Source organism: Aspergillus saccharolyticus (genome assembly GCF_003184585.1).
Source record: "Aspergillus saccharolyticus JOP 1030-1 unplaced genomic scaffold BP01scaffold_6, whole genome shotgun sequence".
Classification (NCBI taxonomy): domain Eukaryota; kingdom Fungi; phylum Ascomycota; class Eurotiomycetes; order Eurotiales; family Aspergillaceae; genus Aspergillus; species Aspergillus saccharolyticus.
The window spans coordinates 456,277-484,262 of NW_020290616.1; the positions used below are offsets into that span (position 1 = coordinate 456,277).

The 27,986-nt window shown below is 52.4% G+C and overlaps 9 protein-coding genes and 2 non-coding genes across 11 annotated transcripts; 5 read left to right on the plus strand and 6 right to left on the minus strand.

Annotated features, from left to right (window-relative positions):
• Positions 1 to 288: 288 nt before the first annotated feature.
• BP01DRAFT_283274 (STIMATE family protein) lies at positions 289 to 1,435 on the plus strand (the record flags this gene model as incomplete). The annotated part of the gene is made up of 2 exons (XM_025571445.1): positions 289 to 756; positions 824 to 1,435. Coding segments are annotated over 2 exons (1,080 nt in total), but the record flags the coding sequence as incomplete, so codon positions are not given.
• A 465-nt stretch (positions 1,436 to 1,900) lies between these two features.
• BP01DRAFT_414068 (WD40 repeat domain-containing protein) lies at positions 1,901 to 4,182 on the plus strand. Its single transcript, XM_025579035.1, has 4 exons — positions 1,901 to 2,369; positions 2,431 to 2,922; positions 2,979 to 3,840; positions 3,911 to 4,182. The coding sequence occupies exons 1-4, from the start codon at positions 2,028 to 2,030 to the stop codon at positions 4,060 to 4,062; spliced, it is 1,848 nt and encodes a 615-aa protein (XP_025433725.1). The 5' UTR covers positions 1,901 to 2,027; the 3' UTR covers positions 4,063 to 4,182.
• Positions 4,183 to 5,338, minus strand: BP01DRAFT_354263 (uncharacterized protein). Its single transcript, XM_025574384.1, has 4 exons — positions 4,922 to 5,338; positions 4,815 to 4,835; positions 4,734 to 4,754; positions 4,183 to 4,653 (listed from the first exon to the last, which is right to left on the minus strand). Exons 1-4 carry the CDS (start codon positions 5,183 to 5,185, stop codon positions 4,618 to 4,620), a joined length of 342 nt encoding a protein of 113 aa, XP_025433726.1. The 5' UTR covers positions 5,186 to 5,338; the 3' UTR covers positions 4,183 to 4,617.
• Positions 5,339 to 5,389: 51 nt separating this feature from the next.
• BP01DRAFT_354265 (putative hexokinase Kxk) lies at positions 5,390 to 7,592 on the minus strand. Its single transcript, XM_025574385.1, has 3 exons — positions 7,487 to 7,592; positions 6,825 to 7,338; positions 5,390 to 6,759 (listed from the first exon to the last, which is right to left on the minus strand). Exons 2-3 carry the CDS (start codon positions 7,227 to 7,229, stop codon positions 5,884 to 5,886), a joined length of 1,281 nt encoding a protein of 426 aa, XP_025433727.1. The 5' UTR covers positions 7,230 to 7,338; positions 7,487 to 7,592; the 3' UTR covers positions 5,390 to 5,883.
• Positions 7,593 to 8,256: 664 nt separating this feature from the next.
• BP01DRAFT_354266 (SIR2 family NAD-dependent protein deacylase) lies at positions 8,257 to 9,924 on the minus strand. The gene is made up of 2 exons (XM_025574386.1): positions 9,630 to 9,924; positions 8,257 to 9,567 (listed from the first exon to the last, which is right to left on the minus strand). The coding sequence occupies exons 1-2, from the start codon at positions 9,753 to 9,755 to the stop codon at positions 8,518 to 8,520; spliced, it is 1,176 nt and encodes a 391-aa protein (XP_025433728.1). The 5' UTR covers positions 9,756 to 9,924; the 3' UTR covers positions 8,257 to 8,517.
• A 109-nt stretch (positions 9,925 to 10,033) lies between these two features.
• BP01DRAFT_335251 (Golgi transport complex subunit COG4) lies at positions 10,034 to 12,824 on the plus strand. The gene is made up of 2 exons (XM_025573188.1): positions 10,034 to 11,307; positions 11,363 to 12,824. The coding sequence occupies exons 1-2, from the start codon at positions 10,114 to 10,116 to the stop codon at positions 12,665 to 12,667; spliced, it is 2,499 nt and encodes an 832-aa protein (XP_025433729.1). The 5' UTR covers positions 10,034 to 10,113; the 3' UTR covers positions 12,668 to 12,824.
• A 561-nt stretch (positions 12,825 to 13,385) lies between these two features.
• BP01DRAFT_196615 (ammonium transporter) lies at positions 13,386 to 15,721 on the minus strand. The gene is made up of 4 exons (XM_025570987.1): positions 15,223 to 15,721; positions 14,825 to 15,156; positions 14,168 to 14,759; positions 13,386 to 14,115 (listed from the first exon to the last, which is right to left on the minus strand). Exons 1-4 carry the CDS (start codon positions 15,329 to 15,331, stop codon positions 13,472 to 13,474), a joined length of 1,677 nt encoding a protein of 558 aa, XP_025433730.1. The 5' UTR covers positions 15,332 to 15,721; the 3' UTR covers positions 13,386 to 13,471.
• A 3,442-nt stretch (positions 15,722 to 19,163) lies between these two features.
• Positions 19,164 to 19,287, minus strand: BP01DRAFT_t71. The gene has a single exon. It is a non-coding gene; the product is annotated as a tRNA-Pro (tRNA).
• A 1,078-nt stretch (positions 19,288 to 20,365) lies between these two features.
• BP01DRAFT_t69 lies at positions 20,366 to 20,437 on the plus strand. The gene has a single exon. It is a non-coding gene; the product is annotated as a tRNA-Arg (tRNA).
• Positions 20,438 to 20,935: 498 nt separating this feature from the next.
• On the minus strand, positions 20,936 to 24,765 carry pmr1 (Ca(2+)/Mn(2+)-transporting P-type ATPase PMR1). The gene is made up of 3 exons (XM_025574387.1): positions 24,311 to 24,765; positions 21,716 to 24,209; positions 20,936 to 21,660 (listed from the first exon to the last, which is right to left on the minus strand). The coding sequence occupies exons 1-3, from the start codon at positions 24,413 to 24,415 to the stop codon at positions 21,086 to 21,088; spliced, it is 3,174 nt and encodes a 1,057-aa protein (XP_025433731.1). The 5' UTR covers positions 24,416 to 24,765; the 3' UTR covers positions 20,936 to 21,085.
• A 970-nt stretch (positions 24,766 to 25,735) lies between these two features.
• BP01DRAFT_196650 (kleisin alpha) lies at positions 25,736 to 27,937 on the plus strand. Its single transcript, XM_025570988.1, has 2 exons — positions 25,736 to 26,126; positions 26,188 to 27,937. Exons 1-2 carry the CDS (start codon positions 25,863 to 25,865, stop codon positions 27,700 to 27,702), a joined length of 1,779 nt encoding a protein of 592 aa, XP_025433732.1. The 5' UTR covers positions 25,736 to 25,862; the 3' UTR covers positions 27,703 to 27,937.
• The last annotated feature ends 49 nt before the right edge of the window (positions 27,938 to 27,986 follow it).

Genomic DNA, 27,986 nt, shown 5'->3' on the forward strand with positions numbered 1-27,986 from the left:
CCAGTATCTGTCATTATTCTACAAAAGTACTTCGAACTGCAGAGGGTGTGGGTGCTTTTTCCTTATGCCCGCGACGCGACCATCCTTCGCAAGATAGGCAACCCGCCGCCATCGTCTTGCATCACTAGTGAAACTGCTCAGTCCTCTACAGTGATTGCCACTACCTTGAAACTCGCCCCCCCCCCTCTAAAAGATCTCACTTTTTCTGAGCATTTCGCTTACTCTCTTTCTCTCACTGCTCCTTGCTATTTCGACGGATAGAACCTTGAGATGAGCGTCATGGGCGTCATGGCCCATACTTCACTGTCTGTCGTCCTTGTCGCAGCCACTGTAATTGCAGCCCTCACTAATAGGGTTGGAGCATCATCCGTCGGAATTTATCCAGCCTTGAGCGCTTCTCCAACGCCTTCCCCGACTGCTACCACACAAAAATCCGTCTCTTACCCGGCTGCCTCGGACAATGGTGGGAACAATGACGACAATGGAGAATGCAGACTACTTGGTCCCTTTTCGCTGCTGGTGCAGGCTGCACTCGGGGCTCTGGCGCTCTTATCGCTCGTCTACAAGCGCTGGCGGGAGAGACCTCAGCGACCAGTGAAGGTGTGGGCATTTGATGTGTCAAAACAAGTCTTTGGCTCGGCCATGTTGCATCTGGCCAACCTCCTCATGTCAATGTTCTCAGCCGGTCAATTTGAGATTCAAAGCAAATACAAGCCTAACCCATGTTCATTCTATTTACTGAACTTGGGGATAGATGTGAGTGGTCGATCTTAATCCTGGATGGCGTTAAATAGGGACTGGCAACTGATTTCGGCCCCTGCAGACTACTCTGGGTATTCCCATCCTCATCTTCATCTTACACATCTTGAACCGCCTCGCCATGTTCACTCCCCTAGCAAATCCGCCGGAGTCTATTGAGTCTGGAAACTACGGTCGCCCGCCTCGTGCTTCTTGGTGGTTCAAACAGTCGATGATATACTTCCTTGGGCTTCTAGGAATGAAGATTTGTGTCTTCTTCGTCATACAGTTGCTGCCTTTCATAGTCAAGGTGGGCGACTGGGCCCTGCGGTGGACAGAGGGTAACACCGCTATCCAGATTGTCTTCGTCATGCTTCTCTTCCCGGTAATAATGAACGCCATCCAGTATTATATCATCGATACCTTTATCAAAAAGCCACTATCTCTGTCAGAGAATTTTCCCGAGGAAGCGAGCGGCAATGCTGGAGCAGGGGAGCACGATGACGAGCACCGCCATGGACTGCTAGCGGGTCTGGATGATGATGTTTCCTTCGCCTCAGACGATGATGACCCAGTGGGTAAAGATAGGAGAGGACCCGATCTGGAGAGCCCCATTCCAGGTAAGGAAGATCTAGTGCGATTTGGCTCAGTGGAATATCATCCTGCGGCTCATGGCGAATGCAGCTCAGCATCATCAACGACGGTTTCAGCCAAGTCTATCAGCGACCGTGATGGCCTGGGGCTATCATCTTCGTCGGTCAAAGTGAGAGATCAATAAATGGATACGCTTGACGATTTACACACACACACATGCTATCTTACGGGGGGGGGGGCGTTTGTTATTTCTTCGAACATGTTAGTGATTTGAGGTTCGTAAACGCATGGCGCTTGATTATATACACAGCACATACTTGACTCGGCTGCATGAATGAACGCGTATATGAACCATTAGCCATGATAAATTTCAGGTCACAATCATACCAATTCTTTTCCATTTTAGTCTGGCGTATTGTTGTCGACTTATGGAGTCCCTTGCCGACTTTTTGGTGCCTGATTTCAAGGTCACAAAATAGTCCACCGCAAATCTCACCGCCCGCATCTGCCGGCCAAGCGAAAGAAAATTGTTCGGCAACGGGGATCGCATCTGCAAATCTACCTCAGACATTTGCCTCTAACTTTTTGCACCCTCTTCTCTCCTCTCGCCTGCCCGTGAATCTATTTTGCAGTATATATTCGACTTCTCATACCTCGTCCGGCGTCCTCACCCGGAGAAGGTGGACCAGCCCACAATGCCCAAAACTAGCGTTAAGGAAAAGTCCCGCCAAAAGTCCGAAGACGCCTCTTCGCACTTGGTCTACGAGGCGGGTAAACCTATTCGCGCCCAGAATGATGACGACGATTTAACCAGCAGTGAAGGGAGCAGCGATGAGGATGTGCCCGAGAAGGACGAGGCGGAACTGAAGCTGGAACAGATGCTCTTCGGCGACGACGATGGTTTCCTTGGCGCGCTGAAGACCCAGAATGAGCGCGGTTTGGTTCTGGCTGATCAAAGCGATGAAGAAATGGCAGATGGTGATGAACCAGCGGAAGATGATGAAGAGCAAGATCTAAGCAAAATGGCTGACTCCGATGTATGCGATGTTCTTTTGGCTCCCGCAACAAGAATGTGCTAACAGACCTGACTCGGTACAGCTTTTCTTCCTTGATTCCGGACCAGGACCGGTTTCCGATTATATTGGCGAGGCACCTTCAGTCCCGTCTGACGAAGAGGGTAGCGATGAAGAGACCAATGGCCTGCCCGCATTGTGGCATGATAGCGACGACGAGCGCATTACGATCTCGCTGGCAAGTCACCAGCGGTTGCGCAAGCTGCGCGTTGCGGAGTCAGAAGACGTGATCAGCGGCAAGGAATACATCCGCCGACTGCGCAGGCAATTCATCCAGCTTAACCCGTTGCCCGACTGGGCGAATCCCGAGAAAAACCACGAGAAGAACGACTCGGGTGCCGACGACATGGATACGGATGACGAGGAGCTCTCGTCCACGCAGCCTCTCGCGAAACTGCTTCAAGGTGCCACAGACCTCGTCAAACTGGAGGACAATACAGGCCCCAGTGGTAAGAGAAAGATGCGTCAGGAGGTAATTGACATTGCAAGACTCAAGGACGTCGGCAAGGACCAGCCGGTAAGTGTGATCCCTGTCGTTGTATGTCTCACAGGAAACTAAAGAGAGATTCATAGTCGTCCATCGATTCACTTTCTTTCCACCCGCATTATCCACTGCTTCTCTCCTCCGGACAGGCAGCCACTCTCTTCCTGCATCACATCTCGCCCTCCGCCCCGGTTCCGAACCCCCTTCTCACCTCCTTCCACATCCGCCACACGCCGATCCACACTTCTGCATTTCACATGCCCAGCGGAAACCGCATCTTTGCGTCGGGACGTCGACGATACTTCCATATCTGGGATCTGGAAACTGGCAAGGTGGACAAGGTCAATGGCACCTCAGACCGTAAAGAAGAGCAGAAGACGATGGAGCGCTTTAAGCTGTCTCCGTGCGGACGGTTTGTGGGATTGGTGGGCTCGTCCCGCAAAGGTGGTGGTCTCATCAACATCCTCGACTCCAACACGGCGCAGTGGATTGCGCAGGTCCGCGTGGACGGCCGGGGCGGTGTGTCGGATTTTGCTTGGTGGGGTGACGGGGAGGGTTTGACGGTGGTGAGCAAGAGTGGTGAAGTCTCGGAATGGAACAGACGCGTGAACCGAGTGGTGGCCCGCTGGATGGACGCCGGTGCGGTGGGCACGACGGTCCTCAGCCTGGGCGGACGGTCCGGACGCACTCAACTTGGCGGCGATCGCTGGGTCGCCATCGGCAGCTCGAGTGGGATTGTTAACGTATATGACCGCCGGGAATGGGCGGCCGCATATGCCAAAGCTGCGTCGAACGGCGGGGACGAGACCACTCAGACCTTCATCCCTCGGAACCCCGACCCCGTGCGTGTACTGGACCAGCTCACCACGCCGATTAGCCACCTGGTCTTCGCACCGGATGGACAGTTCTTCGTGATGGCGAGTCGCTGGAAGCGCGATGCGCTGAGAATCGGTATGTTGCCTCCCCATTTCTTATCCACGTTTGAAGCAGAGGATGATTCGCTCACTCACAAATCTCTTAGTCCACCTCCCCAGCTGTACGGTCTACCGCAACTGGCCGACCTCCAACACCCCTCTTGGCCGGATCTCAGCCGTGGCCATCTCGCCCAACTCGGAGCAGTTGGCCGTAGGTAATGAGCAGGGCCGGATTCGTTTGTGGGAAATTCGCGGGTGAGACGACGGGGAGCTCCTTATGCAGTTGAACATTACTGTGGCATATAGACGTGTTGTATGATTTCCACCCGGGTGAAAGTGGCATGCATATAAAAAGTAATTGCGCTTGGAAACCAGCTCTCACTTTCGTATCGGTTACGCAACCTGCCAACCTTTTGTAAACCAACAACGCAGTCACACTTGACAGATTCATAAATTCGGATCTAATAATACTAATCATAATAATAATAGTCTGAGCGATAGATACTGAAGAAAACCCCCACAAAGTCAAATGCTGTCCCCCTCTCTCTCCTCCGCACACTTGCTCTCCCTTCTCCTCTTGTCCATTGCTTTTCCATTCATCTTGGCCAGATCGATAAGCCTCGGCCGCCCACCACCATCAATGCGAAAGAGACTAGTTCTAATCTAACGCAGCTAGACAGGCGGGCGAATGGCCGTTAGCACCACGGCCCTCGAAGGTAGCCCAGACATGGACGGTCCGATGTAGACAAACCCCAGTCGCAACAGACAGACTGTAAGGGTCGGGCAGGAGAGCGAGATATCCCAAGACAGAAATTTAAAGACCAAGACTACCAAGGTCACCGAGACCAAGCTACAACAAAGATCATCGCAGACACCACGGGTCAGCTGAGGGTTGGCTGAGAAGAGGGCAAATCACACAAAGACACTTACGGAGCCTAGTATGCCGCTGAGCTGTTTTCGTTTCGAGAAGGTTAGCTAGAGAGAGAGACGCTGGGGTAGAAATCTCCTTACAAAGTCTTGATCGCTTTCTGACTATATCAATCGAAAAAAGTCTTGTTAGCAACTTGCAACAGTAGCATCTCCTTCCCAGTCGGCAAGGGAGAATTTGGGAAACGTACATCCTGCTTGGCAGCCTTCTTACTCGGTTGGGGAGTGCTGCTAGACTTGCTGCTAGTGCTACTGCTGCTGCTGCTGGGCTTGGAAGAAGGCGAAGTTGTGGAGGACGACTCCTTGGGGGTAGGTTGAGTGGCGCTGTCGGGACTGTCCTCCATTGAGCTCATACTCATCGGCGAGCTGGCCATCCCCATATCGCCGTGAGGAAGAGCCAGGGCCCCCGTGGCTGTCAGAGCAGCAGTGGCGAGAAGAGCGAGAGAGAGCTTCATGATGATCGGAAAATGAGAGACGAGTTTGGAAAAGAGTCAAGTAGCGAAAGTGGGGGGAAAGAAAGAAAGAAAGGAAGGAACGAAGGTAGAAATGACAAAGAGAGGGAAGAAGGGGGGGTGCGTTTGGGTGTATTTATTTAGGGCTCATTCAATGGTCTGGGTTGGTGACATACCAGCAGAAAAGGAACATTCGAGGGATAGGGAGAGGGTTTTAGGTTTGATGATTTTACACTGGCATCTCAACTCCACTTCTCACAGATCACGATTCACGCTGCACGCCCCTTTTGAGAAGGGCAATTCAGGGTTGGCTGTGAGGGATGCCGCCGCGTAGCTGGAATGTCTGTCTGACTGTCCCTTTGCTCCCTTTCAGCCACTTCCGCGTGCAAATGGGATCCCATCAACATTCTCCCTTCGATGCTCTCGATCAGCACAATTTAAACCATGGAAGGTATGCATGCCTTATTGCCGTTGATCGACAACACTTCCAATCACTCATATTCATCCGGTATACCCACTTGTAGCTGTATATACTCTTGCTCTTTTCCTCTTCTATCATTATCATCATCATCCACTACCAAACCCCCTCCCCCCCAATCCTCCAAGCGAAAAAGAAACCTCAATGAAATCAGCCGCTTTCAAGCACCACGCTGCAAACTCGAAATAAAATCCAAAATGGCCTCTTCTCCACTTTCACATATTTACAAAAGGGTCTTCATCTCGTTCGTGTCGCGGATACCCACCACATTGCCGGCCTTGACACGCTTCAGAGTCAAAGCAGCGATCAGAGCAGCACCAACACCGGAACCATCCTCGGCAGCCTGAATACAAACCTTGTCCTGCTCCTGGGGGGCCCAGTCAAGGATCTCCCGCAATGCCTGGGCCCCACGGGCCTTAAAGTGCGGGTACTTGGTGAACACGGAACCATCGGCACCCACGTGGCACGACTCGATGTTCTTCTTCTTGCAGATAGCAGCAACGCCACAGGCCGAGAGACGAGCTGCACGCGTACCAATCAGCTCGGCAAGGCGGCGGATCATTTCCAACTCGGACTGAGTCGCCTTGATCTTGAGCTTGCGCTCCAAAAGCTCCTCCGTCTCCTGCAGGTTCTCGTAAGGATCCTCCTCAATGGCAGCCAAGAAGGACGAATCCAGGAGGTAGGGCTTGCGCAGCTCCGAGGTATTCTGACCGTTGAAGATTAGGCCAGGGTGAGTCTCCAAGAGGTCAACCAGGGCGAGACGGAAGATCTCACCCAAGTACAGACCGGCAGTCATCTTCTCGAAGGCCTGCTGGCCGGGACGGGGAGAGTCCCGGTCGATGATATGATCGTATTTGGTGAGCGGGAGCACGATGTGCTCGTTGTCGAAGGCACCATACTCGCAGTTGATGGCCACGGGCATATCGGCAGGCAGGTTCATGTGAGCCAGCTTGGGAATGGAGCCCGCATTCTCCATGTACGCAGCGTTGACACCGGTACCGAAGATGCAGCCGATCTTCATAGCGGGATCGGTGTAAGCGGACGCAATGAGAGTTCCGGTAGTATCGTTGATTAGGGCGGCCACCTTGATCGGCAGTCCCTGCAAGTGGCGACAACATCACATTAGCGCGTCTCCTTCAGCACATGCACATGGAGAACACCCACCTTCTCCTTGAGAATTTTCTCTAGAGGAGGAACAACGTCATGACCCTCAACTCCATCAATGTCAAAGCCCTTGGTCCAACGCTGCAAGACACCGTGGTCGATGTAATCCTGGGTAGCGGGATAAGAGAAGGTGAAACCCAGAGGGAGCTTGGAAATTTCTTCGCCCTCGTGGTGAGATTCAATGAACTGTTGCAGGCAATCGGCGATGTATTCCCACAACTCTTCCGCAGTGCCGGTCCTGAGCTCCTCGGGCATGCGGTATTTAGACTGGGTAATATCGAAGCCCCCCTTCTCCTTCGTCAAGGTGATTTCACAAACCCGCAAGTTGGTGCCACCCATATCCAGGGCAAGGAAAGTTCCCTGCTCATCACCATCAGGGAATCCCATGACCCAGGTGACGTTCATGGGCTGATGCGGAGTCGGCCGGTTAGTCCATTGTAATCCTTATCGGTGGAAGTCCAGTGCCCGCCCGGTCAGGCCATACTCACAATGTTACCACCCTCGACACTCAGACCTGTTCAAAGTTCGATTCATACCTGGTCAGCTTTGCGCAAGGAAAGATTAAATTTGTTGGGGTTTGCTTGATCATCGCATTGGATGTGATATGATTGTACTTGACTGGTTGTTCTTGTTGTTGAGGGGAGGGAAGCTCTATGACGTACCTTTCTCCAACTCCTTGACAAAGTGGTCGACAACCTTCTTGAGGGTGGCCCGGTCAACGGTGAACATCTCCTCAAACTCCTTGATCTGCTGCAGGAGGTTCTGAGGCACATCGGCCATGGATCCTATAACCGGGGGGAAGTCAAAGTGAGCATCGGCATCCCGAGGGGAGAGGAAGGGGGGGGGGGGAAGAGATGATGAGACGTACCCTTACGGGAAGGGGGACGCTTGGGACCAAGTCCGACCATTGTGAAGATTATGTGATTAGAGTGATAGTAGTGAAGGATGAGGATGAAAGTAAGAGAGGGTAAGAGAGAGAGAGAGAGAGAGAGAGAGAGAAAACAACAGCAGCGAGAGACAGACCGAGACACGGCGATGACGACGTGGGGCAAAAGGTCGGGTTTGGCGGGGAAAATTATCGGGGGCTGAGTTGCTGGCCACTCGGCGCTTTGTGCTCCTCCTCACCGGTGACTGGCTTGGGTCGCAGCAGCGGGTCAAAATAAAAAATAAATACGATGGAAGTTGTAAGGAAGACTAGTTCTTGAACCCCTTCTTTGCTCTTGTTGTTATACGATTGAGTTAAGATGGTAAACCTGAGACGGAGTTGGACTGTCCCACTTCTTCCCTCCTGCGGAGAATTAAGGAATGCTCCGATGGTGATTCGGAGGAGAAAGGTGGAGGAGGAGGTGGTGATGGTTGGGGGTGGGGGAGGAATGGATTAGGGCTGGAAATTGTCTGTCTTCCACCCCGGAGCATTGAGTTTCTATCCAATTGCGTTTGTATTTCTACTCCCATCATTACTATATGCAGTACTATAACTCTTTGTCTTGGAAGGTCTTGAGTTGTCTCGATAGAATCGTCAGCATCATCATCAGGGTCATCATTAATTATCATCAGCAGCGCACCCACAGTCAACACACGCCCGATCCGGACGGACGGAGGGGTTGACCAGCCACTCAAACCCATTTTGCTCCTTTCTCATAGGAATCCAACCCCGTCTTCGGCAAAGACCACACACTCTCGCTATTAGTATTTAGGCTTTTTCCGGTCTGCCTTCTCTCGTGGTCCGTGCTAGATGGGGGAAGACATGGGCCAGCCTGTCGGTGCTTGTCTCCCCCGCATGCGAGCTTTCGCTGTTATTCGCCGGATTGGTTCGATCTGCGCGATCCGCTGTCCCCGCGACAGGTCCTCCTAATTGTTGTCGAACACGTTTTTCGTACTCCTGCGAGATCCCTAGCGTGCGATCGACTTCTTCCGTGAGACGCTCAACTTCCTCTTGTAATTTCTCCTCGCGCGTCCGAAGCGGGGTAGCCTCTGCCGTCTGTGCGCCGCATTCCTCCGGCAAGTTGGTGGCCTCCCACAGCGCCTCCAACTCCTCTTCCCAGCCCAATGCGCGCGCCAATCGACGCACCCCGGTATCGCAATCGCCCAGAACCAGGACGTCGTCGGGGCGCGATCCCAATCCTCCGACCCGCTCCATGTTGATTAGTACCCGCGGCACCCCATCACGGCAAAACTGAGGTAAACTGGCAAATGGTTGCACCGTCAAACTGGTGCCCATCACAATGCAGAGATCGGCCTGTTCGGGCAAATCGCGGCTGTCAAAAAAGTCCGACGGTAGCGCCTCCCCGAAGAAAACGATGTCCGGCTTCACAAGCCCGTTACACTGTTGACAGTGAGGTACCTCGCCTGCGGCAATGGCTGCCTTCATCTGGTCCCCCGGATAATCCGCCTTGCAGTCGATACACCGCTGGGTGGCGAAGCTTCCGTGAGCCTCGACGATCATCTCCCCCGGCACCCCCGCCAAACGCTCAAGGCAGTCAATATTCTGCGAGAAATGTTTTAGTAGGCGCCCCTTGTCGTAGAGCAATTTGATAAACGAGTGTGCGATCGTGGGACGGTATCGACCGGGAGCGATCTCGCGGGCCAGAGTGTAGAATGGCTTAGGGTTCTCGCGGAAGAAACTGATGTCAAACACGGCTTCGGGATCGGGCAGGTCTAAGTAGGCCAGATTGGAGTAAATGCCTGTATCGGGGGAGCGAAAATCGGGAATGCCGGCCGAGGTGCTGATGCCTGCGCCCACCTGAATGCCGGGGGAGCCCTCTCGTCAGCCATGGCTTCGCATCGGATCTGGAAATGCCTTACCATCACTACGATGCGTCGCACGTCTTTCTCGAGGACGTACTTGGCGACTGCCTCGATCGTGCGCTTCTCCAGCACGGACGGGTGAGTCTTCTCATCCACGACATTGGAGGAAGATTCGTTGCCCATGATGCGCGCCACACGACGGACTCGAGGCTGTGGTTGGTGGGAATAGGGACGAAGGGCAATAATTCGTACTCAGCTGTAGCTCCAGCGCGTCAGTAAAAGTGCGCTCGGCTCGAGACACAGAGCAAAGCAGCAGGAAGTGGCGTGCAATGCAATGGAAGAAATTCTGGAGATGACGTCGAGACGCAAAACGGCCGATTTCCGAGAAAAGAGAAGGCTTTAAGTGAAGCGGGCCCTCTGCCGCTGACCGCCTTCCGTGATAACTACGGCTATGTTGTTATCAAATCCCAGGCTTCGATGGACTCCATTTGACACAATTCCTGCGGTCCAGCAAGTCGCTGCTCCTTCCTCATGCCCGACAATGGTCAATTCACCGCTTGGCACAGCTAATGGCTATTCTCACGCCGAATCCAGCCCCAGCAATACCCCTACTACCGTCTACAACGCCAGCTCCGTCGCCGAGATCAAGGCCACGCTGTCTCACCTACACGAGCAAGAAGCCTCGGTGACCGCTCGCCTAGATGCGTTTGTTGCTTCTCAGAAAGACTTCTCGCGAGAACTCGGACGTTTGGATTTGCTTCGCGCAAATCTAGGCTCTCAAACTAGTACCACGCGAGCCATCAGCCATGGCATGCTCGCCGATGCGGCTACCACTGCCGACCGCATTTCCAGCGCGGTCCGCCGGCTGGATCGCGAACAATCCCGAGTCAAAGCCACTCTAGCTGTGGTAGATCAGGTCGCGGAACTCAAGGCATGTGTACTGGGGGTGGCTGGCTCGATGGGGGCTCCGCAGGACTGGGAGACCGCGGCGAGTTACCTGCACCGCGCGGCCAAGATCCCTTCCGAGGTGGTGCATGGGGCTTTTGCGGCGGAGATGGTGCCCACCGCGGAGGTGCCTGACCCGCCCCATGTCACCCTCGACAACGCCGCCGAGTCCCTCTGCGGTCTCTTCCTGCGCGAATTCGACAAGGCGGTTCAGGAGAATAACGGTGCTCGTATCACTCGCTTTTTCAAGCTCTTCCCTCTCATTGGCCGCTCCGAGGTCGGCCTTGACGTCTATGGCCGCTATGTCTGTCAGGGTGTGGCCGCTCGCGCTCGAACCAATCTTAATGCTGCCGGCGGCCAGGCCAAAGATGGCTTCTTCTACGCCAGCGTACTCACGAAGTTGTTTGAACATATCGCCCAAATCATCGACGGCCATGGTGGCCTCGTCGAGCGTCATTACGGCCCGCGCAAGATGAATCGCGTCATCGAGCGTCTCCAGCTGGAGGCTGATGTCCAGGGTGGCATCATCCTTGACACCTGGAGCGACGAGCGCCACGTAGATCGCAAGCTGACTGATATCAAGTCTTATGCCTTCACCTTCCTCGTTCAGAGCTTCTTACCGCCTCCGCGCGGCGGTGGCACCCCTCGATCCAACTCGCCTGCGACCCGCGATGGAGCGGCCGAGGACGAGGGCGTCGACATGAAGGAGATCGACGGGCTACTCAACGAGATGGCCGTAATGCTAGGACGCTGGTCTCTATACTGCCGCTTCCTAGCAGATACCTGCAATGTAGGTTGCCTTTCAGTGGTTCCCACGCTATTATCTGACGCCGAAAACTTGCCAGCCTCCTGGCGAGAAAGATTCCACAGACCAGTTCGCCCTGCCCGAGTTTCTCCGCGAGTCCGCTCTTGCGAACAAGATCAACGACCGTCTCGCTGCCCCTTTCAACGCCATGACCACCTTCTTCTTCCGCCGATCGGTTGAGAAAGCTTTCCAGCTCGACGAGCAACCATCCGGTCTGACCCTCAATCCGCATAAACCTCTCAAAGCCGACCCGCCACACATCACCTCAGCCGTTGATGACATCATGTACATTGTCAACAAAGTCATTCAGCAGTCTTTAGCCACCTCGCAGATGAACGTCGTCACCACTGTCGTCCCGACAGTTTCGCGTGTGCTTGGCTCCGACTTCATTGGCATGACCCAACGGAAGATGCGAGACGAATGCTATCCGCGCGCCGCGGTTCAAGGCGCGACACCCCCGGAATCCCTCACCATCTCCTTCCTTGTGCTCATCAACAACCTCGATGTCGCGGTGGATTACAGCCGACGCATTCTTCACAAACACACCGAAAAGAAGGGTACCAGCCAGTCCGAGCCCTCGTCCACCACTACCACCGATCCCATACAGGCCCTGTTTCCGAGCCCTACGGAAGCCCAATTGGTCACTCAAACCCTGCATTCCCTCGCCAGCTCTTTTGAATCCAAGGTCACCGATCTCCTCACCGACGGCATCCAAGTTGTGTTCAATAACGTCATCAAACACCGCCTCAGACCTATCCTATCTGACGCCTTCCGCGACATCGAATATCAACCTCGAGACGACACTGATCCGGTCCGCACGACCTACAATGCCCCGGTACCCACGAGCATGAACGAATACTACGACTCGGACGACCCAATCATCGGATCCACCGGTGCGGCGACCGCCGACGGGGAGGCCGACCCGGGGGCGGCGGAGCTGGTCGGCCCGCGCTTTGCGACCGCATGGAACGAGCTTCTTCTCCCCATCAGCCGCATCCTCACCACCTCGGCCTTCGACCGTCTTCTGACCATTACAGTGGCCTATCTGGCCCGTCTCCTGGAGAAACGACTGTGGAGCTACCACGGCCGGGTCAATGCGCTCGGTGCGACGCGGCTCGAGCGCGATGTCTCCGGCGTGGTCAGCGCGGCGGTGGACGTGGGTGGCTCGCAAGGCCGGTATCGACACCGTGACGCGTTTGTGCGGTGCCTGCAGATGGTGCTGGTGATGGGGATGGATGAGGACGAATGGGACGACGTGATGCGGGGCGGAGAGACGGCGGAAGTCGTCGAGAAGTTGAGCAGGGAGGAGAGGATGCGGGTCCGGGCTATGGTTCGCCGAGCTTAGACCTCTTCCCCACTGCTGGCTCGTGAGGGCAAGAAAGAGTCAACACCGCTGGAGATGAGTTAGCATAGAACGGGAGGCATAGGGAATCCCCGGCTGTGTGCGGGGGAGGGATGTCGTATATAGATAGATGGATGGATGACTAGGGGTAGATTGTCACAAATACAATTCACATGTATTTTCATTCAAAGTTCTTCTGCATGCATAGCTACTTATTAGTACCTGCATAGGGCGTTGCACCCTTGGAAATACCCATGTCATCAAAGCTCATTATTGATTTGCTGGAGTTCTCTGCACTTCTGCCACGTGAAATCCCCACGCCGGGGAGGAGAGACCCGCTGACCATGTGACTCTGACTAAAAATGACCTGCACGAGGCCCTGAGAAGCTTGTTTCTTTTCCCGGTGGGCCGCACCGCAAATCCGAGGATGCTGAGTCGGAACGTCAATCAAGTCCCTCTTGACTGGTGTCATCTACAAATTGTGCACACTGAAGCCTTTATGTAAATAATCAAATCTATGCTTGTGCTGGTATCATTCCTGAACACTGGTGAGTTCCGCCCGCCAGCTAAAGAAGTAATATATACAAACCGCCCAGCAGGTAGGTATACAGATCCCGCGGGTGTACTGATCCCCATATGACGCCATGTAAATAGATATCAAAAACGCGATACCCGGACCAGAAAATTATACAATGAAAAGGTGGACAAACGATAAAACTTTGCTCAAGGGGAAGGCGACGCTGGATATCATAACAGAGCAACAATGGAAGGGGGAAAAGACAAAACAAGGAGTAGGCGAGATGCTCATCAAGTCGCGATTTTCTCCTGCATAGGAGCTGCAGGTACCGGCTCACTGACGGGAACGGGCTCGTGCGCCGGATGGTGCTCGGCCACTTGGCGCGGCGCCGGTGCCATCTTAATCTCCTGGATGCCCGAGTCGCCTTCGCTGCAACCGCGACTATCCACGCCAACCGGGGCGTGGCCGTCCAGCATCATTTCACTGTGCTCGCCAATACCGTAGCGGGCCGCAGCAGGGATTTCATGGCCGTCCTCCAACTGATCGTGCTTCTGTGGGGTCCAAGCCAGGTAGTCACGACGAACTTCCACATAGTCATAGGCAAATTCACCCAATTGATCATCATCCATACCCAGGAGTTCCGCTTCCTCCGAGGCGCGCAGCTTGAGACCGGGGATGGCGTTGATAGCGTATGCAATTATGGCGGACATGACGAAGGCATAGGCGCAAGTGGCCACGACGTAGGCGATTTGAATGTATAGTTGCTTCCAGTTGTGAATCACCCAACCACCCGAGCGAGATCCCGTGTTCACCCCGTCGAGTCCGACGATCGCATCATCCGCGAAGAAGGCGTTGAAGATCAGACCGACAACACCCGCAATTCCGTGTTCGGCAAGCACATCCATGGAGTCGTCAATTCCCACCCAGTATTTCACTGCGCTTGTTAGAATCGGTGCCATCATTCCGGAACGGGAGGTGAAACTTACCCTTGGTGGAGTAGTTGCAGACAATGCCAGTAACAACACCTAGAATCACACTGGCCCATGGAGGGATAAATCCCGAGGCTGGGGTAGCTGCGACGAGGCCAGAAATAGTACCAGAACACCAACCGACCATGGACCATTTGCGTGCCAGACGCCAATCAAGCAACACCCAGGTCATAGCCGCGAAGGCACCCGTCAGATTAGTGTTCCAGCAGGCCATGGTGGCACGCAGATTAGCGCCAAAGGCCGAGCCACCGTTGAAGCCCAACCATCCAAACCAAAGAAAGACAGTGCCCAACAAGATAAGTGAGACGTTGTGTGGGCGGAAATTGAGCATCATCCTTTCCTGTCGGCGACCAAGAACCATCGAGTAGGCAAAAGCAGACAACCCAGACCCAATCTCGACGGGACCACCGCCAGCGTAATCCAAGACGCCATACTTGTACGCCCAACCATTAACATTCCAGGCCCAGCATGCCAAGGGGCAGTAGACGATGGTGGCCCATATGAAAACGAACACCATGGCTGGCAGCATCCGACCTCGTTCCGCTACAGCTCCCATGATGATCGCTGCTGTCACACCGCAGAATTGCATCTGGTCACCAAGAAATGTCAGTGATCCGGCTCCGAAACCGTAGAGACCGCGGCGGAGAATCCTACCTGATAAAAGGCATACAGCAGATTTGGAACGAGTGGAGATCCAGGACTGGGATCGGCGAGCGTCTTCATGAGACCGAAGTTGCGTAAGTTGCCGATGTATCCATTGGTGGCCGTGGGCGAAAAGGCGAGGGAGTAGCCCCAGAAGTACCATTGAAACGTGACGACGGAGAAGGAAGCCATACAGGCCCAGATCATGCTGAGAGCCGATTTTCGACGCGCAAGACCAGAATAAAGAAAGGCTAGACCGGGAATCATGACCATTACCATGGCAGAGGACACGATGATGAACGCCTGGTCACCGGACTGAAACCATTTGTTCAGGTTTTCCGTTCCTACGAGGAGTCTTAGCATCGATATGAGGGGCAATAGGAGGCTAGCTAGCCCGCAGAGTCACGTACGAGAATTACCTCCCAGTTCATTGGTAGCAAGAGCTTCGTAATCCGAGGGTGCGCCCGTCCAGTTGTATGACGCATATTTGGGAATGTAAACACCCACATTGCCCGACATTTTGACAATATGGAGATCAGTCTAGTTGAAAAGAACAAGCAATCAGGGTCGTATGGACGCAAAGGCCGGAGAGTGAGTCGGGTCACCACCGCCCGAATTGTCCTCAAGCTGAGAACTGGCGGATGGCGCAGGAGGTCAAATGACGAAATGGACCAGTGGCAAGTTGTCGACAGATGTCCAGTACTCTAGTTTCCGGGGTGCGTAAGGATGTGATATCCCTGAAGGGGAGAACTCGAGAGATATTAAGCACTAGGATAGGATGTGGAGGAAGGGCGTGACAACGGAGGAATTGGAAGGGGAGGAAGAAGTCTGGATCGTAGACGATGTCAATCCGAGATCGGAGTGTGGGTGAGCAGAATGTTAGTGGGGAAGAGGAAGAGAGTATATGGAGAGGGTGAGAGAAGAAGAGGGTGAAGGAGGGGAGGAAAGAGGGAATGGAGAGGCGAGGCGGAAGAAGAGGATGAAGTAAGTCGAGAGTAGAGGATTGTGTAAAAAGTAGGAAGAAGAGATATGCGTAGTAGAACAACTCCGCCGTCGGATGTGGAGAAGGAGAAACCGCCACAGGGCGGAGGCGTGGGCAAGATATAAGTACGAAGTGTAATTGACTGGCAACGAGTTTCTGGAAAGACACCGGAGTGGGTCGAATGAAACCACAGGACGATTGAGTAAGTAGTGACTGGTAGATGGTCGGGTGGTCTGGTAGATATACGGAGTAGAGTGAGAAAGGCTCCCTGGATTTCCCTGAAGGTCTTTTCTGTTTCTGCTCTGAATTGAAGCAAGAATGGATCCCGATCCCCCCCGTTGGGCACCGGAAGGTCAAGGTGGAGCTTTTTTTCACGGCGAGCCGAAGGATTGCTCTACTCCCCAGGCACAGATGAAACCGGTCGGCCCTGTCTTGCGTTCGGGAGAAGACAGTGAAAGAGAGAGAGAGAGAGACTTTTAACCGATCTTTGATTGACCTCTGTAGACGGATGGAGGAAGCTGTATTAGAAGAAGGTGAGAACAAGAATGATGAAATGGAAACAGATGCTCTGCTCCTTGATGGCTGGAAATAAAAAGGCTGTCCGAAAAAAAAAAAAAAAAAAAAAAAAAAAAAAAAAAAAAAAAAAAAAAAAAAAAAAAAAAAAAAAAAAAAAAAAAAAAAGAAAAAAAAAAAAAAAAAAAAAAAAAAAAAAAAAAAAAAAAAAAAAAAAAAAAAAAAAAAAAAGAGAGAGAAGAAAAGAAAAAAAGAAACAAAAAGAGGGCCAAGAAAATCCAATGAAGTAAAAAAGAAAAATAATTAATGAGCGATAACGAACAAGAGGTTCAAAGAGTTGAAAAATCAAATGGGATAAAATAAACTCGGGCCCGGCGATCTTCGACTGAAGGGCGAACGAACCCTTGCAACTTTCCGTTCTGGGGGGATTCATACATACGGAGTACATACACAGTAGTATATACTATACTATAACCCAGTACAGTTTCACCATCCATCTTTCCATTCATCAATGGGAGAAGCAAAGCAGTCTAGACTTCTAGTAGCATTCAGCTGCTAGTCATCTCTCATCGTTCATCATTGCTTGTCGTCTATCCCCATCAACTTCATTCTGTCAATTTCCCACCCTGTCGATTTCCCTCGTGGCAAAAAAACAGCCGGACGGGAACGGGGCAGACCACCCCGAAGTCGGTGCCACCTCTTCTTCTTCCCTTTCCCGACCTATGGCATAGTATACCTTTGTAGGCATACTTATCCAATGGACAGGGAATTTATCCTGACTGTTGCACGACTGCGGAGGAAATCCTGGGGTCAACAGATAAGCTGATCGCCCTTCCAGCTGTAAATGACCGTCATCACTCATCATCATCATCATGCGCCTTCAATTTCGGTGTCGCAATCAAGGTTACGAGATCCCATCCCGCTCGCCTGCACTGGCCTCATCATTGGCCCCTGCGATGCAATAGGACAGTCGAGTCTTGAAAGCAGGTGGCTTGAGGGCAGGGCCGTTGGCCTCGGAAGATTGTACTGCAGAGACGCCATGTACAATTGGTAGGTACTGTACACGACTGACAATGAGGTCCTGAGGTCCGACTTGTCTGCAGAGAACAATATCTAGACTTTCAAGGAGACAGAAGGGCTCGATGTATTTGTATTTATGTCTACAGCCCTCGGGCAGCTACGGTAGGAAGATACTACCTACCTACCTAGCTACGTATCATGCATCTATCCTATCGACCTGGCTTCCCTATCGGTCCTTTCCGACGATAACAGACGGACAATGATCGGATTTGCGGGATTGCTCCTGTGAAGGGCTCAATTGACTGTTACTGTGTAGGTGGCAGTGGCTCGCGTGTGATTCCATGCATCATAGTTTTGAGGTGGTCAGTCACACTGAGAGGCATCCCATCATTGAGAGCGGTACCCACGCAGTCGTTCGGTCATCTATCTTTCATCTGGTGCAGCAGTGTCGATCCCAAGGTTGAAGGTTTCACGGTTTGAGATTCGCCTGGCTTCTGTCTGGAGGAATATCCACTCAGCCTGTTCCGTGGATGGAAAAGATAAAAAAGATACGGAGTATTTGGTCTTATCAGAGGTGGTTTCTCTGAGCTCATCATTGCTTGGGAACGATTGGCTGAGAGAAGACGATAAGGTGCTGCACGCCACCCAAGCCGGGATGGGGCTCCACTAATGCCGGAAAGAGATTCGTCCAGGCATCAAGCGGCTTCATCGTGCTGATAACAAGAAGCTTGGCCAATGGCAATCCCCTTGGCACAGGATAGACTACCCTAAATCACCCGTGGCCTATTGAAGCCTTAGGCCGACATAAGCAAGCCGGAACCCCTGCGTTTAAGTCAACTGAGGTGGTACGGAGAACGGAGTAGTTACCGTGTAACTGGTAACCTAGTCCTCGAGGTTGACGAAATCCTCTTCTAAGAATCACATACATATAAGAGAGGAAGAGGAGCATGTTGAGTCGTAGCCAGGCAGAAGAGACGATCTATACTCCGTAGATCGCAAGTACACACACAGTACGTGGTAACAACGTACAGTAACTACATCAGCACCCTGTCCCTGGGCGCTCGTGCCTGGGCCCATCGGGATTCCAGTCGGCTCTTCTACCAATCCTGCAGGTTTAGACTACATCGTAGTACATACACCACTGCAGAAGTCCTAGGAAGTCAGGGCTCTACCGGTAGGATTTAAACCGGACATAGAGGGAGGCAAAGCCTGGGTGCGGAGGTATGGAGTCCTTCCAGCTTGACCCCACTTTCTCGTCTTCTTGCTCCTCTCTCGAATCTTACTAAGGCACGGTGGTGGATCGTACATTGCCCGCCCCAAAACCCATCTAGGCATCTGCTATCGATCCTTGGTAGTGTTTGCCGCGGGCGAGGCAATGTTGCAGGAGACTAATGAATAGCCTTTGATTGCCTTACCGGTCACAAGAAGACATCCATTCAATCTGCTAGCTGAACGACATTGTCCAGGAAATCCGATAGTAGCGGACCATCTTAGTAGACAATGATCACTCCTCAAGCAGGCATGCTTGGCCAGCAACAAGCTGGTCGATCTAGTGAAATCACCAAGTGGGCAGAGGAGAATCATGCCAACCAAGTGCCGGAGGTCTCCGAAAGACTCGGCGGGCCGGCGGCGAGTGCAAGAGCGAGAGGCGCGTAACCCGCGGAGAGGGCATTCCGACTCTTTCCGAGCGGACATCGGGAACTCGCGGGAGCCAGAGCGCCCAGCCCGCATCGTTGGTCCGGCATGCTGTAGAAGGTGAGCGTCGAGAGGAATGGGACGGAACGGAGTACATACAAGGCCAAGACAGAAAGAATCAAAAACGAAAAAATGAGGTAGGGCCCGAACCGCGATTCGAACGCGGGACCTCGCGCATATTCTGGTTTATACTGAATGGAGCTTGTGGGAACAAGCGACACTCAATGACCCCGAAGCGCGAATCATACCACTAGACCATCCGGGCTATGATGATGTAATTAACATACTTTGTAGGATATTATCCGAAATTGCAGTGTGATTTGCTCTCGTCAAATCCGTCCAACTGGCTGCTGGGCTTTACAACTCCACATGTTAATGTCTTATCGTTTAATGGCGCTGAGTATGGGTTCGAGTTATATTCGTGTACAGTTCATATGGGTCGGTGTTGTGTCCAGGGCAAGTCAAAGTGGTGAGGATGGAAGTTAGAATAGACATAAGAAATAATGAGGGAAGAACAAAACGGACTTGGGGGTGAGGGGGGCAAAGAACCTGAATATTTTGTGGGCCTAGAGAAAGCACGGAACCTCTGACATTCGCATCTCGAGCTGGCTAGTGAAGTCAGTAGCGTAGAAATGGGTTGTGGTCGTGCTTGTGGCCCGAATACGGCTTCTTCTGGGATTGCTATTGGGGTCTCTCTGGTGTCTTCTATCCAAGCAAGCCCTTCGTCCCCTGGAGTTGCGGGTCTTGTCTGGTATAGGACTTGCAACTCGAGCCAGGAGCCTGGCATGATATCCGCATAGTTCGAGGGTGTATGGTTAAAGGGTGTGTGTGCTAGATCACTTGAATTGACGGTGCTTACTTCCAATTTCATGTCTTGAATTTATATGGCTCTAGGCCCGCCATTTATATTTACCACCAGTTGCCACAATGCGTAGTTGCTAGCAGGCCTTGATATTGTCGAGTTGTGAATGTAATACCACTATAGCGTGCCCCTGTTGATATGGCCTGCGTCGCTTGATCCCGTCGTCGCATTCATTCGACGTTGTGACCATCGCGCAAACTGCATTGTTGCATGCGCAGAGTGGGTAACATAGTCTAACATAGATCGCCGCCACTTGTATATACTCCCATTGGTCAAACGATGCCTTACTATCAACATCGGCCCCTATGTGCCGAGTGGCAATAGACTTATCACAGGGACTTTGATGAAGCTTGGACCCGTATTGCCAGGGAGATAGACAAAGTGAATCACCATTACCTGCAGAACTGCAATGAGTATAAAGGGGGGTCAAGAAGTTCTTTTTGCGCTGTAATGACAGAGCCAAGCGTATCATTAACAGCAAGGCCTGCTGGCCCAATGGTAAGGCGCTTGACTACGAATCAAGAGATTGCAGGTTCGAGCCCTGCGTAGGTCATTATATTTTGCTTTTTCTTTTTCTTAACCTATTAAATCAGTCAGAACAGAACAGGTCTGTCTAATCATGCAAATCCGAGCTCTCGAAGCAGCATATACAGTACAGTACAATAGGTTCAAGCAATGGACACAGTACCAACGAAGACCTTATATCATACATTCTGTTATTTCTGCAAAGCTATTATCAGCTCCGATAGATCCAATTATAGATAGACCTCAAGGCCCAAGCATTCGAAATAGTCCATACAGCTCAGTACACCAGGTCCAAGCAACAGACATAGCACTAGCGAGTGCGATTGTCATATGTGACCTGTGAGACCGCATATGTTAATGGCCCATAAAATACAACTCTTGAGGTCAGACCCACAACATTACCAGTCGTGAGCTTCCATTTGTCCAAAGGCGTCCACCCATAGCTGGCATGCAGCTGAGGGACCGTCTACCCCGATCTTCCCCAACAGCTTCGAATTTTAAACGCTGCTGTTGAGTAGAATATATCCTTTAATGCAAATGCTAGCCATACACGCGTTTCTCTATCCGTCAATATCAAGATACATAACCTTAGCAGTTGCTTTAAACACATCCAAGCCATAGTGACATTAATTACCCGGAGACTCGAACACGACCAATACCCATACTTGTGTACGTATCAGACATTGGAGCTGTATCCCACCCCCACGGCCCTTCGCCGCTGCAGAGCCATATAATACTTCCGTGCCTCATCTACCCAGAACACACTGCTGGAAATACATACCAGCTTGAAAAGGTGCGCCAGGTTCAGCGCCTCCGTCTGAAATACCCGCTGCAAGAATGGTAGGTAGATGACACACGCCTGGCCAGCTAAAGAGCCCAGCACGGCGTAGTTAAACATCTTATTGCCAAAGAGCGGAATCTCGCCCCGCAGCACTGACTTGCCCTCACTGCGACAGGTTAGGGCGTTGAACATATCGAACAGTACAAAGCATGTGAATGTCATTGTTGTGTCGTGGGCGGTGACCACGCGCGCACGTTTGCCGGGATGACCGATATCATCGACATCGCCCATCTCATAAACGTAGATAGCCAAGGTCCCGAGCATGATTACGATTGCCGAAGTAAGAACCCTCTGAATAAGTGGTCTTGTTAGGACACGAGCTGACCTCGGACGTGGAGGGCGGTTCATGATAGAAGGATCGACTGGCTCGACGCCCAGAGACTGCGCTGGGGGCCCATCCATGAGAATGTCTAGCCAAAATAGATCAGCACAGTCAAAAAAGTTCCTAGTGAAAGGGCTACCCACTAATCCAAAGGATCTGCATCGCATTTAATGGATTCTTGAAGCCCAAAGTTGTGCTCAACAGTACGAGACTAAGAGCAGCCACACTAGTGCTGAGCTGGAAGGTGATGAAGTTCTGGATGTTATAGAAGATACCCTTGCCCTGCTCGATGGCTCGAAGAATGGTTGAGAAGTCGTCGTCAGTCAAGATCATATCCGCCGCCTCCTTGGCAACGTCCGTTCCCAGCTTGCCCATAGAGATTCCAATGTCCGCCTTTTTCAAAGCTGGTGCATCGTTGACACCGTCTCCCGTCATGGCCACCACGTCTCCGCGGGCCTGCAAGGCGCGAACTAGCTTCATCTTATGATCTGGACTCGTGCGGGCGAAGATCGAAGTAGAGGCAATCACCTGAGACAGTTCGGTAGTGCTCATTCGCTCGATTTCCTCACCACTGATGACGGGTCGAAAACCCGGGGCATTGTTGATGGGCATTCCCAGCTTCTTAGCGATAGCGACTGCAGTGGTCTCGGCATCTCCAGTGATCATGATGATTCGCACCCCTCCAGCCATCAACCGCCGAATAGATTTGTGCACATCCTTGCGAGGAGGATCATTCATGCCTACCAACCCAGCAAAGACGAGTCCGGTGTACCGATCATCATCATCGCCTTGACTAGTGCGTGATACGGGGGTACCGGATCGGCTGCCAAGAGTTCTCCCCTTCACACCATCCCTGGATACACCACTAGCGAAACCGAGGACTCTTAGGCCTTCCAATGCCATATGCTCCGCCGCCTGCCGTACGGTTTGCCGTCGAGGTTCATCCAGGATCACTTCCCGTCCATCCTTGGTCAGGTAGGTATCGCAACGCGCGAGAACCTGCTCAAGTGCACCCTTGATATAGGCCATGTTAGTGCCTCCCGGAGCGGCGACTGAGGTTGATTCGCCAGGTGTGCCGCTGCCAATAATCACACCCATCCATTTGCGCTCGGAGCTAAAGGGGGTTTCTGCAACGCGAGCGCTGATTCGATCGCGCACATCGTCCTCACCAAATATATCCAGTAGGTCGAGTATAGCAACATCAGTCGGCTGCCCAACCCATCTGCTCCGAACACTTCCCGAAGCCGTGTCATCAGTTGAAGATAGTACGGCAGCAGAGGATGCACTGGCCGGGGAATTTGCATGTACACGGGATAATCTGGCATTATTGGCAATGTTGCCGATGCGAAGCACAGTCCGGGCCGCGGGACCTGGGGTCAGCGATGCAATGTCGTTATGTACCTCAAATGGCTCCGCGCAATCGAAGTGCCACATTTTGGTGACAGTCATATGATTTAGAGTTAGCGTACCGGTTTTGTCACTGCATACAACATTGACTGAGCCCAAAGTCTCGACACTGGGCAGCCTTCGCATGATAGCTCCTCTCTTGGCCATGCGCAATACTCCCAGTGCCAAAGTCACCGTAACAATGATTGGAAGTCCTTCCGGAATCGCGGCAACCGCGAGCGAGACACCAATAGTGAACATCTCGAGAAGCTTCCGACCCTGAATCAATCCAATCACAACAATCAATCCAATAACACCGAACGATATGTAGCTCAACTCTTGACCGAGCCGATCCATTGACAGCTGCAGGGGAGTTCGTGGGCTTTCGATTTCCTGAAGCGAGGCCGAAATGCTACCAAATTCTGTCTGCGCACCAGTTCCAATGACAATCCCCTGTCCATATCCGGAGCGTACCAAAGTCCCCATGAACGCGATATTGTGTTGTTCATTCAATCGAATATCTGCGCCAACGGCGCCGCTGGCGGGGGCATCGTATAATGGCGATCGAGGGGGTTGTAACGAGACGGGCTTCGAACTGCGAATGGCGTCCGAATACTTGACCACTGGTTCATTCTCGCCAGTCAGATTGGATTCGTCAATGGCTAAATCCGTGGCTGCTGTAATCCTGATATCGGCTGGGATACGGTCTCCAACGGTGAATAAAACCAAATCACCAGGCACCAATTCGTTTGCTGGGACCGTGGTTGACGCTTTGACGGCGTTAGAGATAGACGGACTCTTGCTTTGAAGCTCCTGCAGTTCGACCTCTCCATTGACTGCCGGGACCGAACTTGCCATAGGGGGCCCATTCGAGGGAATATCGCGAATCAGATGCGCATGGTGCGGGACGAGACGGTTCAAAGCTTCGAGAGACTTTTCCGACCGGTATTCCTGGACGAAGCCGACGCTGACGACGATCGTGACGGCGAGGGTAATGCTGATTGCATCGTCGTAATTACCCATGATGAAGGATATACCTGCAGAGGCCAGAAGCAGCAGGATCAGAGTCTCGCGAAACTGCTTCAGAAAGCGGAGCCATATAGGCTCCGGGTCTTCATGAGGTAATTCGTTTGGTCCATCGCGTGCGAGTCGAACCTCCGCCTCCGCGGGGGTCAATCCATGAATGAGAGAGGTTTGCAATCGCTCAGCAGTTTCTTGGGGGCTCAGTAAGGAATACGTCGAGGTGGATGTCTATCGTGGACGCGGTGACGGAAATTAGCCAGGCTTGCGATTCATAATAGCTATAGGCATGTCGGGACAAATCTTCATTGTCGAGAATCTTATCCACTTACTGATGGGGCTATAGTAGAGCGCACGCCCGCAGGCGTCGTCGACTGAGGCCTTGAATCGGTCCGGGCATTATGAAGAGGTAGCGCGGGCGTTTCGGACCTTGACATTTCTCATGCTTTGTCCGTACGGAAGGGGAAAATTTGAAGTCCCAAGTAGATCAAGCGCCAGCTGTTATCATCCCGTCGGGAACCGAATTTGACCTGAGTGTATGGGGGTGGCGGCTATTGGATAGGGGAAGAAAGGGTGAAGAAATTCAGATCACAGGAAAATTGCAAGACGGCCGGCACGGCGAGAAAGCCACGTTCTAGTACTCGTAGGCGCGAATTGGCCGTAACTGCATCGATAATAGTTCAGGTGGTTGAAAGCCAGGATGGGGGGAGGGGGGTCACTAAGTGGGCACAGGGGATAGGGCCGTGCAGTGAGGAGAGAGGGTCGGGATCGCGCCCACTGATTCGAGTACTGTGTAAGTTGTGGATTAGTTAGTACGTATACTGTACGAAGGTACTGATTGCACAATGAGGACGTTGCTAGTATGTGAGCTGAATTTGAAATTGGTGAAGCAAGAGCGATAGTCAAAACCAAGTAGAAGGAATGTAGAGAACTTGACTCTGAAAGGAGAGTTCTTGTTACAAGCAGGTCAAATAAGTTAAGCTTGGAAGAGTTGGTTCCATTGAGTATCGAATAAGTCAAGTCTTTTGCTGCCTCTTTGGGACTTTCTTTTCGCTTTTCCCCATCTAGACTAGTGTTTCCGGATGACGCGTTGATCCGTGGGAATCGCATCGGGGATAGTGTGAGCCGCAGAAGCAGCTGACAAAAGAGAGACATACCACGTGATCCCAGCCATCTGTCCTGTTACCAATCAGCTGACAAGGGATTTTCAGAGAGAGAGAGAGAGAGAGAGAGAGAGAGAGAAGAGGAGGCTGGGATAATTACCGTAGGTATTTCTGGTATTGTACCACACTCCCCGTACTCCGTACAGTAACCTCAGGTAATTTGGTTGACTGACCGACCGATTATTTGCTGCCGTGTGTTGTTCATGGACGGTTTTATCAGTCCTTTCCCGCCTTGGAGACCACCCCCCGGTACGCGCTCTCTTGTTTCCTTCTATCCCACCTTTCATCCTACATCTCTCTTCCTTCGAAACCCCCCTCCCCCAAAACCCAACCGCCTGCTTTTCTTGTTTCTGACGAAACTCGTTCATCTTCCCGTTTCCCCTCCAACCTATTTTTGTTGTAGAGGTTATGCTGAGGTCGCAACCTACGCGACTACCATTCAACCACATTTAGTCACCTCTATTTAGTTCGAATCGGTCGTGTCAGTGTGGTCACACCCAACTCAAACGCCGTAGGGGGCGAAGCACTACTCGCTGATCCTTTTGTTTTCGGCTCCCGGCGCGTCATCGTACGTTGGTTGCCAGGGAGTTAACTCTTCACTAACACCTTCATCCCTCCGCTCTCCCCCGCTCCGGGCGGGTTTTATTTGGAAAGGCTTCCTCTTATCGCTGGATTCCTTTACTCTTTATCTTGGCCTGATTTCTATCTTTTCATCGCCGATATGTTCTACTCGGAGACGCTTCTGTCGAAGACCGGGCCGCTGGCCCGCGTTTGGCTGTCCGCTAACTTAGAACGCAAGCTTTCCAAGTCGCATATTCTGCAGTCCGACATCGAAAGTAGTGTTAGCGCTATTGTTGATCAAGGCCAGGCGCCTATGGCCCTGCGACTGAGTGGTCAGCTGCTTTTGGGAGTGGTCCGCATCTATAGCCGCAAAGCGCGCTATCTTTTGGATGACTGCAATGAGGCTCTTATGAAGATCAAAATGGTATGTCTGGCTGTGATATGCATATATCGAACGGTTTGTCGCTAATTACCTGACTGTACAGGCTTTTCGCCTAACGAACAACAACGACTTGACGACCACGGTCGTTGCCCCCGGTGGCATCACATTGCCTGATGTACTCACTGAATCCGACCTCTTCATGAACCTGGACTCAGCCCTTCTCATACCGCAGTCGCTCAACTTGGAACCTGAAGGCAAGCGACCCGGCTCTATAGATTTTGGTAGTCAACTCCTCCCTGATACTGGCTTGCGGCGCTCGGCCTCCCAGGAACCAGCGCGCCTCGAGGACCACACTTTGGTTGATCTGGACTTGGGAGAAGACGAAACACCATTGGGTCACGACTTCAGTATGGAAGTTGGTCGAGATGCTCCCGCCCCACGTCCAGTTGAAGAAGATCTTTTTAGTGACGGAGGGAAATTCAATGATGTCGACAATTTGCAATTGGACCTTGACCTTGGCGAAGACGATGCGCCCTTGGACAAAATGGATCTCGGCGATGACGGTTTTCACGACAATCTCATGCAGTTGGACGATCCTATGGACTTTGGAGGCGCCGAAGAAGCTGTCCCCGATGCCGATGAGAGATTTGAACGTGAAAGCACTGTTCTGACCGATATGTCGGAGGAACAAGTAAATCGGCTTCTGGATTCGGACGAAGAGGCAGCAGCGCACGAAGACAGAGATGAAGAAGACGGGGAAGAGACAATTGCTCAACACGAACAACGAGCCAAGCGGCGGAAGGTGTTCGTCATGGGTCTTGACGAAGACGCCGATTATCCCCAGAGCCAAATGAAAGACCGGGGTAAGGACTGCGCACATATCATGAAACCCTCCTCTTGGCTACCCCGCGACCCTGTGCTCTTGACCCTGATGAATATGCAAAAGAACGGTGATTTCGTGTCAAGCGTGCTCGGTGGTGATCGCGGACGTGGCTGGGCTCCTGAACTCAGGGGCCTGCTTTCGTTCGACACGGTTCAGAAGGCTGGTGAATTGAAGCGAAAGCGTGACAGTGGAATTGCGGACATGGACGTGGAGGCGGCCACCGCTCCCGCCTTGGAGCTCGGCGAAGAAGAAACCATTCTGCCGATTGATGAAGGCGTGGGAATGGATTCTACACTCCATCAGCGCTCGGACATTGAATTTCCAGGTGACGAGGAAGACCACCACGGTCTGCACTTGAGCGAAGACGAGGGATTGGATCATACTTTGGAAGAAACCGATGATATGATCGTTCAAGATAGTGGTCCCGTCTCGCTGGGCACGAAGCACGCTGTTCACATTCTCCGTGAACGCCTTGGAGAATCAGCCGAGGCACAGAAGAAAAGCGTCAAGTTCCAGGAAATCTTACCGGAAAAGAAGGCCTCGAAGGCCGATGCGACCAAGATGTTCTTTGAGGTCCTCGTTTTGGCGACCAAGGATGCTGTTCAGGTTGAGCAACGCCCCGAGGTTGTTGGTGGCCCCCTCAAGATCCGCGGTAAGCGGGCTCTCTGGGGCTCGTGGGCCGAGGAGGGTGCCAGCGAGGAGTCGGCTTCTCAGGTCACACCGGCTACCGCTTAAATCATGAGATGACTTTTTTTTCTCTGTGTGTTCATGTATATCCTTGACTTCAGGCTGAATGAGAGAGTGAGTTCATGGGGGTGGAATAGGTGAATTGTGTACGTGATGCCCTTGGAGACTGGTTGTGTATCGTTGCTTATGTCATTGTGGAATCGATTGGCGTTTTGGAGGTTCATTATCTGTCTGCTTGGGATCGAAAAGGTGGGCTATCAAATGGCTTTTGCCAAAGAGCAGGGATCTTGCTCTGCGGGTCTTCAAGGGGGGTCGAAGATTGTGTTCAGGTG